At 60.3% G+C, this 16,259-nt stretch overlaps 1 protein-coding gene across 1 annotated transcript; it reads right to left on the reverse strand.

Annotated features, from left to right (window-relative positions):
• Nucleotides 1-3,304: 3,304 nt before the first annotated feature.
• On the reverse strand, nucleotides 3,305-14,312 carry KIF3C (kinesin family member 3C). The gene is made up of 8 exons (XM_056343198.1): nucleotides 12,737-14,312; nucleotides 8,503-8,604; nucleotides 8,277-8,399; nucleotides 8,054-8,172; nucleotides 5,822-5,938; nucleotides 5,431-5,539; nucleotides 4,556-4,731; nucleotides 3,305-3,637 (listed from the first exon to the last, which is right to left on the reverse strand). The coding sequence occupies exons 1-8, from the start codon at nucleotides 14,147-14,149 to the stop codon at nucleotides 3,544-3,546; spliced, it is 2,253 nt and encodes a 750-aa protein (XP_056199173.1). The 5' UTR covers nucleotides 14,150-14,312; the 3' UTR covers nucleotides 3,305-3,543.
• Nucleotides 14,313-16,259: the final 1,947 nt, after the last annotated feature.

The raw sequence follows: 16,259 nt of genomic DNA on the forward strand, positions 1-16,259 counted from the left end.
GGTACATGGTGCCTGCACTGACTAAGGGGGTGCCTGCAGGATCCAGCCGGCTGGAGCTGCGGATGAACGAGGCTGCAGACGCCCTTTGCAATGATGCTCATTCCTTTATTGGTGTCATTGCCAGTTTTTGAAGGGTGCTGGCACTTTCTGGTCGTTCCCAGCACTGGGTCAAAGCTACATTACAGCATATTGAAGAGGTGTCCATCCAAAGCCAGAGGGGATGTGAGATTAATGACCTCTCTCCATACAGTATGTATAATATATATATATTTATAATATGTCCTGTATATTCATATGTATAGAGTGACGAGGATGGGCCACCATACAGTAAACTTTTGATTTCTAAATAAATCACCAGAGCAACAGGCACAAAAATTTGGTCCTAATCAAGGCCCTCACCTTGTCAATTGATCTGAAACAGACCCCAACCCACCCTCTCGCAAAAAAAAATAAATATCCAAACCTGAAACCCAAAATAACTAAACAACCAATTAAACAAGTGAAAAAAAAAAAAAAAGCCCCACCCAGCCCTGCCCCCGTGATTTGCCCCCTGTACAGTCACTCACATTGACGGTAAATAGATCCCTTAGCTACACACACGCGCGCACCCACACACACCGACACACACTCATATGTAAATACACACGCACCAACATACAAAGACCAAAGAACATTACAAATATACATCTGAGGTTGCTGCAGTGATGCGCGGAGCCACCCGAGGCGGAGGGAAAACACCGCCGCTCGCTTGCCCGGTCTCAGCTCAGATCACCAGCGTCTGCTTCCAACCTGCCTTGGGTTTTGTGCTAAGGAGGTGGGAGGTCGTCGGCAGCAGTGCAGGGCGACAGTGAGTGCACGGCAGATTGCTGGACCTGGGCACACAAGAGCTGCGTTGCAAGCCACGCTCGGGACGCTGCAAGAGGCTCATGCCATCCCCGGCACTGTGCTCTGCTGGAAGGGCTTCCCCATGGATCCCACTGTGACCACGGTTCTGCTGGACCTGGACCTGTCTTTTGCTGTGACACAGGTGAGGACCAGCATGTGCAGTGGAAGATGGGTGTGGAGCACATCCACCCTTCAACGTAATGTTTCCATGGCCTGGGGCAAGCCAGGAGGAACAAGAGACCATCAGCTCTTGAGCTTTGTTTTCCACGCCCTGGGTAGAGAACCAAGGTAAAAAAGACTGTTGCTAGTTCATCACCTTGGGGCTCCACAAGCTGCTGACCCAGCTGAAGGTGAACTTGGGGCAATTAGGAAACAAGGAAGGGAGGAAAATACAATCCTACAGGCCACCCTGCAGGCAGCTTCTCCCCTTTCTGAGATCTGTGCTTCCTGACCCCGACTCCCAGACGCTATCCTGGAAAGTAATACAGAACCAGGCTCTCATCCACCACGTTTCATGGGGACAGAACCAGCTCACACCAGGAGATGCACAGGGACAACCTCCTGGCTGCTGGCGGTACTTGTGGACAGAACCTCACAACAAGCCATGGAAGAGACCCATCTCACTCCTAGACCGCCCCACCTGCACCCTGAGCAGAGACCAGTGCTGTCCGCTGCTGGAAGGGAACGAGCTCCGTCCTGGGGGCAATCAACACCTTCTGCAAGAGCCTACAAGCCAGGTGCTGGGGTGAGGGAGAAGACGTTGGAGAGGCAGAAGGTGTTACGGGGCACAGGTGGGGAAGGGAAGATGGTGGCAGAGGCAATGATCAAGAGGCAGGACAATATTACAGGGGATGGGGAGAAGACACGCCGTGGCAGAGCAGGGGATGTGTCAGACGGATGGGAAGGTCTGTGGATGCTGGTCACATGAAGCACATTGATGGGGCAGTCCCATTGGGTGGGACTTGCACTGCTCTGATGTAGACACAGCTGATGTTTCTGCTCCTGATGCTTCTGCTCCGTGTCTGTGCCTCGTTCCCTCTCCCTCCCTCACACTGGGTCCTGTGTGCAGGAGGCCTGGAGGCGAGCAGTGACCAGTCCTCCAGTGGAAGAAATTATCTTCATCGCCAGAAGATGTTCCTCACCTGTGATCTCAGACCTGCCTTCCCAGGGACTGGCCTCAGCGAACGTCCCTTTGAAGACCCGTATCCTCCCAGGTGAACCAGGCACTCACTCCCTCACTCGTTAGGGTCTCATCAAACAAGTGGATCTCCCCCATCTCCACACATCTGGAAGCCATCCCAGGGAAACTGCAGCTGCTGGCCTGGCCCTGCCAGGAATGGTCTTCAACAAGGACTCACCCTCCCTCAGCTGAACTGCTGAAAGCTGAATCACTCAGGAACACCGAACGATGTCCTGGCACCAACGTGTGCTGCTGCCTGGGATGGGTTTCAGATCGCCAGAGTGGCCTCACGGCTTGCCCCCCCTTACCCATTACACGTTCATCTCTCCATGACCCACACAATCACCAAGAAATTTCTCCCAACTACAAGGTGACCTCCACATGATATTGCCCAGCCTGGAGGAGAGTGATGTTGACATCACTCCGCTGGGCATCTCCATCTTGTCCTGCATTTCTTCATTGCCTTTAGTCGCCAGGATGATGGACACTCTCACCTCTGGTTTCACTTAGGTAGCATTGCTCCCAGACTACGTATGTCTTTGGGAGGGATGGGTGGAAGGGGATGGACATTTCCATCTCCTGTTCTTGCTATAAGGACTTAAACACCCACTTAGTCAGGGATGGGAGCAAGCTGGGTGTCAGACAACCGAGCAGGACAGGGCCAGCCGTCTCCAAAGCATGGCACAGGTGAACGAAGTCCCGGCACTGCCAGGACTGACTTGGTTTGGTTAATCTGCAAGCCCTCTCTGTGGATGGAGCTGGCATTCCTGGCATGACAGCCATGCCCAGAAGTCAATGAGATGTCATTGCTGCCACCAGTGTTGACGCAGGCTGGAGTCCCTCTGGGCCTCTGACAAGCCCAGCACAAGGTGCTGACACCATGAAGTCTCCAAATCCTTGTAGAAATTGACAAATTCCCTGGGATCCAGCAAAGCAAATGCAGCATCAGAGTCCGTGGCCACTTCACCTTCTGCCAAAGCCACCGGAGAGGGGCACATGCCCTCTCCTGCCTGCTCTGCGGAGCATGACAGCGAGCAGTACAGCGGTGATGCCCACCCCACCAGTGTCCCCGTGCTCCAGCCCTGCGTGGGGGCTGCGACCACGGCGTGGGTGGGGCTGGGGGCTGAGCGTACCCGAGGAGCGGTTGGCGTGGTGCCCACTGCCAGCCTTGGATGTCCTTCAGTCCAAACGCATCTCCTGACTTTGTGCATCAACCACTCCATAAATAAATACGTTAAATAAATAAAGTGACAGATCCAGATCGAGGAGGAGGGGGCGGAAGGAAGGAGGGGGAAGCTCCCCTCGCCCCAGGGGATGTTCGTGAGCGTCTCATACAAACACACGCGCACACAGAGTAGCTGAAGACAAAGATGAACTGGGACCGGTGGAGATGCTGCCGGCTGGGGCCCCTTCCCCAGCCGTTGGCAGGGCACAGTCCTCACTGTGAGGCGGTGTGGGGGACGAGGGGGTACAGGACATCACTCCTGAGCTGGCATCGTGGTGGTGCGTGGGGAGCTGGAGGTGAGGGAGACATGCGTGGCTGAGGATGGCAGTGACCGCGGCGTCTGGCACCTGGATGGGGAGACAACCCAAGAAAACCTGGTTTCTTTCTCCCTCCCCTTCCCCTTCCTCCCACACTCCCTGAAATCCAGCCATTTTCTCAGTCATTTGCTATGCAGGCAGCACCAAAGGACACCCAGTGGTGGGCAGGACGATACCTTGTGTCTTACCATCTGGGACATAGGTGCTTCACAGCATCACAGAATGGGTTGAGTGGGAAGGGACCTTAAAGACCATCTAGTCCCACCCCCTCGCCACAGGCAGGGCCCCCTCCCCCCAGCCCAGGCTGCCCCCAGCCCCGTCCAGCCTGGCCTTGAGCCCTGCCAGGGATGGGGCACCCACAGCTGCTCTGGGCAGCCTGGGCCAGCGCCTCGCCGCCCTCACAGGGAAGAATTTCTGCCTCATCTCTCATCTCCATCTCCCCTCTCTCAGGTAAAGCCATTCCCCCGTGTGCCATCGCCACCTGCCCTTGCCCAAAGCCCCTCCCCAGCTTTCTTGCCGGCCCCTTTAGGCACTGGCAGGTGCTCTAAGGTCTCCCCGCAGCCTTCTCCTCCCCAGGCTGAGCCACCCCAGCTCTCCCAGCCTGTCCCCACAGCAGAGCTGCTCCAGCCCCTGAGCATCTGCCTGGCCTCCTCTGGCCCCGCTCCAGCAGGTCCACATCTTCCCTGTGCTGAGATGTATATGATGATATATGACATCATCACCCTGCTTTTAACATGCATCCAACAACTGTTACCAAAGCAATGTCAGCTGTATTTTAAAATCTCATCAACACCCAAATGATTCATCACCAGTTTCAACCCCAAAACAACCACTGGGCTTACAGCTCTGCTATGACCCCTCTCCTGCCCCATGCCCACACGCTGCCCTGCACAGAGCATCTCAGCCATTCCACAGCCCCTGCATGTCCCCCTGCTCGCTGGCACTCACCAAGAGCGGGACTTCCTCACCCGGGAGGCTGCTGGCCGCTCCAGGAGGCTGTCCAGGTGCATCAGCCTCTCCAGGTGGAGAGCCCGGGGGTCCTGCTCTGCTGGGTCCCTGCTCCGCTCAAACTCAAAGATGGCTGGAGGAGAGAGGTCCAGCTCCAAGAACATGATGTTCTCAGCCTGCAGCAGCACAGGGCAGAAGGAAAACCAATACGAGGAGTCACCACGTGACAAAACACGGTGCCAGCTTTGGTATTTCCATGCTGCTGAGAAAAGCTGACCAGCATGCTGGGGAGCTGGACCCTCCTCTGGCTGCTGCAGCCATGAAGCAAGCTCCAAACTGGGATGCAGGCTTATGGCTCTGCTCAGGCTCTTCTGGTCTTTCCCAGGGCTGAGTCCAGCAGGCGAGGCTGAATGGCCCCGTCCTTTCACATGGCAGGTGCTGCCAAAGCCAGGGAGCCAGCAGCTCAAGGACTGGCTGAGAGCACGGCCACAGTCCTGCCAGGTGGGAGAATAAAGCTGGGAGCTTGAATTGACATATCCCAAATCATTGTGAGCTTGTTTACTCTGTCTTCTCTCACACTGTTCATTCATCCTTCCTTCCATCCACCCAGTCACCCACACATCCATCCATCCATCCACTTACCCGTGCATCCATCCATCCATCCATCCATGCATGCATCCATCCACCCACCCACACATCCATCCACCCATGCACTTCTCATGCATGCATCCATGCATCCACCCACCCACACATCCATCCATCCATCCATCCATCCATGCATCCATCCACTTACCCATCCATCCCTCCCTCCCTCCCTCCCATTTATCCAATGACTTACTGTCCCTCCCTGGCACGCACAGCGCCCTCTCACTTACCCGGTACCGAGGATGAGATCCCATGGCCATGGCCACGCGGGCATACTGGCTGATGGGTCTCTTGTACCCCACCGCAGAGGTAGGCCGCCTCTTCATTTGGTTGCTGTTTCTAAAAAAATAAATTAAGAGAGGAACGTGGATTGGAGAACATAAACACCTACTAAAAATGCATCCGAACAGTGATAAGCAGAGCTCTTCTACAGTGAGTGAGGGATGGCCCTTCCTGGTGGGGCTTGGCTTGGAGAGGATTCCCACCCATAGGCACCCGCAAGCACCCCTGGGTCTCTGCTGTCCCCTCCAGCCCTGGGGATGTCCCTGCTCTGCTGCCAGAGGCTTCGTGCCCATGGTCATCAGTGCTGGGGCAGAGCGTGGGTCAGCGCTGGGGACGTACCCTCCGGTGGGCACCAGCGGCTGGAACTTCCACTGGTCCTCCTCACCATCGAAGTACAGGCGGTTCATGATCTTGTTCTTCTCTTCTGGTGGGATGAAGTTCTCGATGATCAAGTACCTGAGCAAGGGACCGGTGGAGAGGGAGACGGAGCGGGAGCAAGGGGGTGGGAAGGAGCAGGAGAGGAAGGAGTTAATGTGACAAGTGACAAAAAACAGGGCAGAAAGGGAGAGGAAAGGGATGGCAGGAAGAGAAGCAGACAGCGCAGGGAAATGGGGAAACATCCAGAAGATGGAAACATGATGGAAATGGAGAGGTTGAAGCAATGGATCCAGCCGGCAGAGAGGTGACATAGGCAGGAGAGGGAGGGCAGAGGAAGACAGTTGTCAGAGAGGAGCGGAGACACGTGGGCAGCTCGGCAAGGAACCCTTTCCTCCAGGCAGGAACCCCCCTCTCGTCTCAGGACCATCTGCCCGACCAGAAAATAGACACGTTCAACAATGCAAAATGGACCCCAACGGGAATCTTTTCTTTCTACATTTTTCTGGGGCAAATTTGAGTCGATGAGTCACTTCACTGAGTTGCCAGCTTTTAAAAAGTTTGAATTGTGTTCAAAGTGAAAGGTAGCAAAATTTGAGATGAAATTTTGTTTCTAGTAAAAGTATAGATACTTTGCCTTAAAAATGCTGAAATCCTTAGATAAGTCTGGGTCAGTTTTTTAAAGATACCTGTCCTGGTTTCAGCTGGGATAGACTTATTTTTCTTCTTAGTAGCTGGTGCAGCGCTGTGATTTGCATTTGGTGTAAGAACAATGTTGATAGCACACTGATGGTTTTCGTTGTTGCTGGGTGATGTTTCTACTAAATCAAGGACTGTTTGGTTCCTTGGGCCCTGCCAGTGAGAGGGCTGGAGGGGCAGGGGAAACTGGGAGGGGACACAGCCAGGACAGGTGACCCAAGCTAGTCAAAGAGGTATTCCATACCATATGACATCATGCTGGGTATATAAACTGGGGGAAGAAGGAAGGGGGGGACGTTTGGCATTACGGCGCTTGTCTTCCCAAGTAACCATTAACGCGTGATGGAGCCCTGCTTCCCTGGGGATGGCCGAGCACCTGCCTGCCCGTGGGAAGTGGGGAATGAATTCCCTGCTTTGCTTTGCTTGTGTGCGCAGCTTTTGCTTTACCTATTAAATTGTTATCATCTCCACCCTTGAGTTTTACATTCCCTTCCGATCCTCCTCCCCATCCCATTGGGAAAGGGGCAGTGAGCGAGTGGCTGCGTGGTGCTGGGTTGCTGCCTGGGGTTAAACCACAATACAGAGGAAGATCATTGCTCGAAGTGAAAACAACCGCCCCAGCGGCGGTGGAGCAGCAGCTGCATCTCCTTCTGGGAGGTTCCTGGACTGAAAACTGCCCGGCTTTGCCAGGTGCCACCTCGTGCTGGGAGCTCCCATGGGGCTGGGGCTCACCCAGAGTCCCCTCCAAAGCTGCTCCCCTGCCGAGGACCAAGGACAGTGCTGGGGCTGGAGCAGGTCTCCAGGTGCCCTTGGGGCACACTTACCTCCAGCCACCACCCACCCTTAACTCAGGCACAGCCCACACTGCTGCTGTGATGTTTTTTCTGCTTTGTTTTTTGGTTTTTCACCTTTCTCAGCAACATTTTAATACTTTTGCAGGCAACTCACCCAGCTCAAGAGGTTTAAATATACTTTACACCTTCTGCCACTACTGACAGGGTAGGAAGTGCTCGGCTGTCAGCATCTGTATCGCTCCCTCCAGTTACGCACCCCAGCTCTGCTCTGTGCACCCCAACACTGCCCTGCACACCCCAACTCTGCTCTGCACACCCCAACACTGCTCTGAGCACCCCAGCTCTGCTCTGAGCACCCCAACACTGCCCTGCACACCCCAACACTGCTCTGCACACCCCAACACTGCTCTGAGCACCCCAACACTGCTCTGAGCACCCCAACACCGCTCCGAGCACCCTAACTCTGCTCTCAACACCCCAGCTCTGCCCTGCACACCCCAGCTCTGCTCTACATATCCCAGCTCTGCCCTGTGCAACCCAACACTGCCCTGCACACCCCAGTCTGCTCTGCACACCCCAGCTCTGCCCTGTGCACCCCAACACTGCCCTGCACACCCCAGCTCTGCTGCAAGCACCCCAATTCTGCCCTGCACACCCCACACAGACGTGCCTGGGCACGGGGGAGGGACACACGACCACCTACTTGAGCTTCAGCTCCCGTGTCTGCTCGTTCTGAGCCTCCTCCAGGTCCTGGCGCACACGAATGTACTCATCGTGTTGGTCCTGGATCTCCGCCTTCACGGCCTGCAGCTTGGCGTACAGCTGAGGGAGAGGAGCAGCCCCTCAGCCTCAGGGCTCAGGGGCTGCAGCCAGCCCCAGGGGTCCGGTGGCCGGAGGGACAGCCGTCCCACCTGTCACGCTCTCACCTTCTTCAGCTTCTTGGTTTTGATCTCCACCTCCTGCTGCAGGGAGGTGTAAGTCTCCCGCAGCTCCATGGTCTCCTCATCCCGCAGCAGCATCTCCTGCTGCATCTCCCGCTCCCGGCGTTTCTGCAGCACAGGGACAGGAAACACTCAGAGCCTGGAGGGGAAACCTGCCCCCCGGAACACCCTCGGCACCCACCTAAGCCAGGTCAGGGCCCTGCGCTGTTACCTGCTCGGCTATCTCCTGCCGCTTCAGCTCCAGCATCTTCTGCTGCTCGTTGGTGTGGTCCACGATGGTCCTGCCTCCGATGAGCAGCTTACTCTCCATCGCCTGGTGGGGGACAAAGCGAGGTGGGGGGTGAGAGCATGGCTCTCCCACGCCCCACCCTCCTGGACTTTGCCCCAGGCCATCCTTGCCTGGTGGTCACCCCTGTCCCTGGTCGCTGTCCTGGGCACCCTGCCCTCACCTCCACTTTTGGGGAGGTGGGAGCTTTCAGTGCCACACACGCTTTGGTCCCCAGCCAGCAGGGAGGGGGCTGCAGACAGACACTGATGAGCTTGGGGCCAGTTCGGCACCACCAGGTGCAGCTGCAGGGGCTGGAGCAGGGCGGTGTGAGTGATGCGCCCCCTCCGTGGGGTCGTGGCATGAGGCCACTGGCGCTGAGCCCAGGCTGTGCCAGGTCCTGCTTCCTTCCGCACAGCTGCGAGCCCACGGGACGCCGCGGATGTGCAGCAGCTGCCGGCAGCGGGGTCCTGGCCCCAGCTGCCCACCCCCAGCCAAGCTGTGCAGCACTGCGCCAAGCCGTGCCAAGCCATGTTGAGCTGGGTGGGGGGCTCTGCCCCGAGCCCCTGAGACCTGCCAGGGGAGACACTGCAGGAGCCCCCCCCCCCGCCCCCCGCACCAGCAGCATTTCCCATAGCTCAGCTGGGCTCTGGGACAGTCACACCGTGGGGCTGGGGGAGATGAGCCACATGTGGGACACATGCATGTCCCCCTGTGGGGTGTGTGCACACGTCTGCGTGAAGGATGTGCACCGACGTGCAGCATGTGCATCCGCACGCACATGCAGCCTGTGCACGCACACACATGTAGGACAGGTCCAGATGTCCCCACACATGTCTTTAAAAATAAAAAATAAACAAATAAAAAAAAATTTTAGATTTAAAACAAATTTTAAAAAGCACTGCCTGCCACCAGGCCCAGGACATCGCCACCAACTGGACTGTCACCACACCAGCACACAGTCACCCTCACCCATGGGTGCATGCCCTCAGGGTCCCTCTGCCCCTGCCCCAAATCCAGGACCCCAACCACAAAGCTCCCTCCCTGCTCCTTGCCCAGACCCCTGGGACCCCCCAGCTGCTATAGCCAGAGCTCTGCGAGGCAGGAGGGCAGTCATGCCAAGCCAAGGGGGAGTGCCAGCACTTGGGGGGGCTCATGGCATTCACTGGTGCTGCTGGCACATGCCCCTGGGCAGGGCACTCCTCGGGGGTGCTGTGCCTCCCCAGCCATTCCCTGGCACCACCCTGAGCACGGGGTCTGGGGCTCGGGCAAACCAGTGACCCCCATTCACACCGATAGCTATCTGGGACGATACTCTACTTCCTCTGTTTTCCCCCTGTTTTTTCCCCTTCCTGGCCCTGCACAGGATGGCTGTGGGGGTGTGCAGCATGGGGGTTTAGGGACATGCAAGTGGCCTCCCCAGCACCCACAGGACAAGCCCCATGTCCACACCATTAGATGCCACCCTCCCTGTGAGACCCTTGCAGCTGCTCAGGGCTATGGGGCACAGCCCCCCAGCCCCAACACCAGGGATCCTCCTTCACCCCAGCCCCGCCACCTTTGGATGGGTGCTGCTGGCTGGGTGTTTTGCCACCAGCTTGCTGTGATGGGCTGAGACCCCCAGTGGCAGCCCCCCAGCGCCGACCCCAGCCCCATGCCACCCCCAGCTAGGGCTCCCCGGAGCAGCTGGGCTGGGGGCACTGGGGCACTAGGGGCCCCTCGCCCCTCACACTCCAAACCCAGTTCTTCGTCCTAACCGCACCCTGTGATGGTGGATGTCCCCTACGCCCTGCCGGGGTGCAGGGAGGGGACCAAGTGGGTGCTGGGATGATGCTCAGCCAGGGCACCATGCTACCGCCTCTCCCGGTGGGGTTCACCACCGGCTATGCCTTTGCCACGGGATTAAGGGGGTTCTTAGCGCCGCTGTTATCTCCTCGCCAAGGCTTTTATTCCCTCTAACAAAGACAACTCCCAATCTTCTTTAGTGCGTGGGACAGACTGAACGCTAAGCTTCTCATGGGGACTCATTTCCGGCACCCAAATAACTTCACTGGCACTTCCCTGCCCACTGAGCCCAGGCCCAGCACCCTGCAGAGCTGTCAGGCGAGGGGTCCGGAGGGGCTGCACCCAGCGCCCTGGCCAAGCCACAGCAGGGGCTCCCCCACAGCTCGTCCGCCTGGGTGCCACGGGGCACATCTGGGTGTCACGGGGCACATCTGCCGGGGTGGGCTGGCCCCCACCTCTCCAAGCTGCCCGTGTGTCCCTGCTGGGCGGTGGGGCTGGCCCCCGGCCGTGCCAGACGGCAAAGGCAGAGCCCATGTTCCACGAGTGTGATGGCACGACGGATCACCCGCACACGCATGGGGCACCCCACATCCCCCCAGTTACTCCGGCTGCCTTCTCCACAGTCACTGCAGAGCCACTAAATGCTTCAGCAGGACACAGGGTGCTTTTCACTCCAGTGCCTCCTCGCCCAGCCTTGCTGCGCGGGAGAGCTGCCCACAGGACCGGGAAGCCACCCAGTGCCTGCCACAATGTCCCCCCAGGCAGTGCCTGGTGGCGTGAGTGTCACAGCCAGCTCTGCCCCTCCATCTCTGGCACAGGGTGGGGATTTTTGCCCCCTGGGGTGATACATCGCTGGTATGACTGTACTGTACCCCCCCAGCCGGAGGGTCCTGGCGTTTGGAGCAGCTCCAAAGGCCACCAGAGGGGATGCAGTGTCATCTCGCCTCCGGCCCTGCCTTGTTACTCAGCAGTTACAGGACACGCAGTGGCCCCAAGCCAGCCCTGCTGTGCTGCGCCGGACTAGAAGACCGAGACCGCGCTGGATGGTCGCCAGCGACAACCTGCACTCCACCGCAGCAGCGGCGGCGGGGACCGGCTGCATGGAGCCCACCTTTGCCTCGAGCATCCTGCTCTGCTGAGACACCCGTCACGGGACACCAGTCATGCAGTCGGTGACCAGCCTCCCTGCCATGGCTTTGCCCAAGCAGCACGTCCCAGGTCCCAGTGTGAGCCTGCGGGTCTCTGTGCAGCCATCCTGGCATGGCCACGCATCCCTGGGGCTGCAGCAAACACAGCTCTGGCCAGGGAGGAGGGGACAAGAGCGTTCCCCTGCTCAGCCTCTGATTACCCAGGCAGGGAGAGCCACCACAGGCATGTCCCCCCTTGCCTGGAGGGCTCCACCACAGGCATGTCCCCCCTTGCCCATGCTGGGTCTCCAGCCCAGCCAGTGCATCCGGGCCATCATGGTGATGGAGGGGCTGTGCCGGAGCGTGACGCGGCAGGTCAGGGTGCTGGGGCTCCTTCCCCACCGCTGGGACTATGGCCCCAGCCCCATTCTCATGTTGGCCCCGCAGCAGCCGCGGGCAGGTGGGAGGAGGTCAGGACCCCCCCAGCCTCACTGGGGTCAGGATCAGGGCTGGTGGGGGGCAGTGGCGCAGTCCTGGACCCCCAGCACGGTTGCCTGGGGCTGGGCTGGGGCTGCCACAACCCCTCTTGCACTCAGCCCTGCATCCCTGAGCCGGCTGCATGCAATGCCCGGGAGGTGCCAGCAACATGTCCCCAAGCACCCCACTCTGGCTTGGGGTGCCGGGGAGGATTTGCAGCGGGGAGGGGGGACAGGGGTCCCCGCTGAGCTGCCAGGCCCTGCCTGCTGGCTCACGGCCCTGCCCATCCCCCGAGAGATCTTCGGGCTGGGCAGGAGCCGGGGGGTTGGGCAGAACCGGGGGGGGGGGGGCAGGTGGGGGGCAGACGGTGCCGTGTCCCCAGCCCCAGCCCTGGGCGTGTTCCCGGGGCCACCAGGGATGAATCTGCAGCATCACTCCCCCACCCCGCTGCAAGCTGCTTTGTTGTGCCGAGGGGGATGAGAGCTGAGCACAGCAAACTCGGGCCACCAGCGATCGATCCACTCCCTCGTGGCCTTTCCTACCCCACACCCTTAGCAGCTCCCACACAAGGTCGCCCTGCAGGTCCATGTCTGAGGGCAACCCCAGCTCAGCACTGCACAGTAGCATGGGACTGCCCTTGGACATCCTGCTTGGACACCTTCCTTGGGAGCCCACCTTGCCTGGGCACCCTGCCGAGGACCCACTCAAGCACCCCATGAGGGGCTGGAGGTGAGCAAAGCAGGGCCTCCCTCAGCATCACTTGCTACAGCACGCGGCGACCCGTACCGTACCTTGTACTTGGTGGCCAGCAGCTCAGTGGCCTCCTGCTCTTTCCGCAGATCCTCTATCATCTTCTCCTTCTCCTGCAGCAGCTTCTGCTTCTCCTCGCTCACCAGGCTGTGGTCATCCTGGATAGCGGCTTTCTCCTCTTCCAGCCTTTCCTTCTGCTCTTTCAAGTAATTCTCCATGTTCTTCTCCAGGCCATCCTCATTGTCATCCTCCCCTTCGTTCTCCGTGGCGCTTTCTCCATCCACCACTTTCTTCCTCCGGCTGCTCCTTCTCCTCTTCTTCCCCAGCATACCACGTTTCTCCAGCTGGGCTTTCAGCCGGACAATCTCCTCCTGAAACTCCCGCAGCAGGGTGTCCTTGGGGTCCTCGTTTACTCTGGGCTTGTTCTTGATGTTCTTGGCCCTGTTGGCAAACCTGAGGGTTGAGAGGCTCTCGTCGTAGCTGTGCGAGGCCGGGCCCAAGGTGGCCACCATGATTGTCTTGGCATTGCCCCCAAGGGAGTCCTGCAGCAGGCGGGTCAGCTTGGAGTCCCGGTAGGGGATGTGTGTGCTCTTGCCGTCCACGAGGGCGGAGATGACATTGCCCAGGGCAGAGAGGGAGAGGTTGATCTTGGACGCTTCCTTGGGGCGCTCCCCGTGGGCCCCCATTTTGCTCTGGCGCTCGCTGCCGGCCAGGTCCACCAGGTTGAGCTTGCCCACGCGGATGTGCTCCTCGCCGTCTGGCCCCGTCTCGCTGCACTCGATGGTGATGAGGAAGATGGCGTGCGAGCGGGAGCTGTGCTCGTTCATGTTGGTGCTGCCCACAGACCGCGTCTGGCTCCCCAGGTTCATCACATGCTCGATCTCCTTGACGTTCTTGGTCACAAAGGAGGAGAGGTCCTTGATGTAGACCCCCGTCTCAGGGTTCTCCTTCAGCTCCAGCTTCTTGCTCTGGTCCTTGGCGAGGAGGTCCCGGATCTCCTCCTGGTAGATCTCCAGGTATGAGGCCCTCACCAGATACTGCTGGTTCTGCGAGCGGGAGATGTGGGTGAAGATGTGCTCGAAGGAGATGGGGATGATGCCCCGCTTCTCCGGCTCCGCCCAGGCCCCCTGCATGGTGTAGGTCTTGCCGGTCCCGGTCTGCCCATAGGCGAAGATGGTGCCGTTGAAGCCCTGCAGCACGCAGTCGATCAGCGGCCGCACCGTCTCGTCGTAGAGGTCCGCCTGCTTGGAGCTGGCGTCGTAGACGGCATCGAAGGTGAAGGTCTTGGGCAGCTCGCCGGGCGCGGCGCGGGGGTTTCGGATGCTCACCTGCCCCAGCTTCACGTCCAGCTCCAGGACGCGCTCGTAGCCCGCCGCCTCCTCCTTCCTGCTCATGGGCCGGCAGCGGGCCACCACCTTCAGCGCCTCGCAGCCGCTGCGGGACTTACCGGCCATGGCGGCGGCGGCGGCGGCGGCGGGCGGCGGCGGGGTCGGGTGGGGGCTCAGCCGCGCCGCCCCCGCAGCATCGCCCGGGCCGGGGCCGGGGCCGGGGCCGGGGCCGGGCGGAGGGCGCGGGGGCTCATGGCAGCGCGGCGGCTGCGCCCCGCCCGTGTGTGCGGGGCCGGGCGGCGCGCGCGGGGCGGGCGGGGCGGCGGCGCGGCTGATTGGCTGCCGCCCCGCAGCCGGGCGCGGGGGGGGGCGGGGGCGCGGGCAGCGGCGGGGGCGCGGCCGGCCCCGCCCCCCGCCCCCCGGGCACGCCGGGAGCTGTAGTCCGGCCTTTGTGCGGTGCCGGGCGAGGGGCCGGGGGGGCGGGGGGCGGGGCTGGGGTGCAGGGCTGGGATGAGGGATGCAGAATGCGGGGTGCGGGGCTGGGATGCAGGATGGGGAGTGCAGGGCTGGGATGCAGGATGCAGGATGCGGGGTGCAGGGCTGGGGATGCAGAGCTGGGATGCAGGATGGGGAGTGCAGGGCTGGGATGCAGGATGCGGGGTGCAGGGCTGGGATGCAGGATGGGGAGTGCAGGGCTGGGATGCAGGATGCAGGATGCGGGGTGCAGGGCTGGGGATGCAGGGCTGGGATGCAGGATGGGGAGTGCAGGGCTGGGATGCAGGATGCAGGATGCGGGGTGCGGGGCTGGGATGCAGGGCTGGGATGCAGGATGGGGAGTGCAGGGCTGGGATGCAGGATGCGGGGTGCAGGGCTGGGATGCAGGATGGGGAGTGCAGGGCTGGGATGCAGGATGCAGGATGCGGGGTGCGGGGCTGGGATGCAGGATGGGGAGTGCAGGGCTGGGATGCAGGATGCAGGATGCGGGGTGCAGGGCTGGGATGCAGGGCTGGGATGCAGGATGGGGAGTGCAGGGCTGGGATGCAGGATGCAGGATGCGGGGTGCAGGGCTGGGGATGCAGGGCTGGGATGCAGGATGGGGAGTGCAGGGCTGGGATGCAGGATGCGGGGTGCAGGGCTGGGATGCAGGATGGGGAGTGCAGGGCTGGGATGCAGGATGCAGGATGCAGGGTGCAGGGCTGGGATGCAGGATGGGGAGTGCAGGGCTGGGATGCAGGATGCAGGATGCGGGGTGCAGGGCTGGGATGCAGGATGGGGAGTGCAGGGCTGGGATGCAGGATGCAGGATGCGGGATGCAGGATGTGGGATGCAGGGCTGGGATGCAGGGCTGGCTTGTGGGATGCAGGATGCAGGGCTGGGATGCAGGATGCGGGGCTGGGATGTGGGATGCAGGATGCAGGGTGCAGGTCTGAGTTGTGGGATGCAGGATGTGGAGCGCAGGGCTGGGGTGCAGGATGCAGGATGTGGGAAGCAGGGCTGGGATGTGGGATGCAGGGTGCAGGACTGGGATGTGAGGTGCAGGGTGTGGGGTGCAGGGCTGGGATGCAGGATGTGGGATACAGGATGCAGGGCTGGGGTGCAGGATGTGGGGTGCAGGATGCAGGGCTGGGATGTGAGATGCAGGATGTGGAAAGCAGGGCTGGGATGCAGGGCTGGCACATGGGATGTGGGATGCAGGGCTGGGATATGGGATGCAGGGTGCAGGGCTGGGATGTGGGATGCAGGGTGCAGGGTGCAGGGTGCAGGGTGCAGGGCTAGGATGCAAGGCTGAGATGCAGGACACAGGGTGCAGGGCTAGGATGCAGGATGTGGGGTGCAGGGCTGGGATGTGGGATGCAGGGTGCAGGGCTAGGATGCAGGATGTGGGGTGCAGGGCTGGGATGTGGGGTGCAGGGTGCAGGGCTAGGATGCAGGATATGGGGTGCAGGGCTGGGATGCAGGGTTCAGGGCTGGAATGTGGGATGCAAGATGTGTGATGCAGGGATGGGATGTGGGGTGCAGGGTGCAGGGATGGGATGATGTATGCAGAGTGTGGGATGTGGGATAAAGGATGCAGGATTGGGATGTAGGGCTGGGATGCAGGATTGGGTTGTGGACGAAGGGTACAGGATTGGGAAGCAGAATATAGAATGCAGGGCTGGGATGTGGAATGCAAGGCTGGGATGTGGGATGAAGAGGCAGCATGGGGATGCAGGGCTGGGATGTGGGATGCAGGATG

This window comes from Falco biarmicus, chromosome 6 (assembly GCF_023638135.1).
Source record: "Falco biarmicus isolate bFalBia1 chromosome 6, bFalBia1.pri, whole genome shotgun sequence".
NCBI lineage: Eukaryota > Metazoa > Chordata > Aves > Falconiformes > Falconidae > Falco > Falco biarmicus.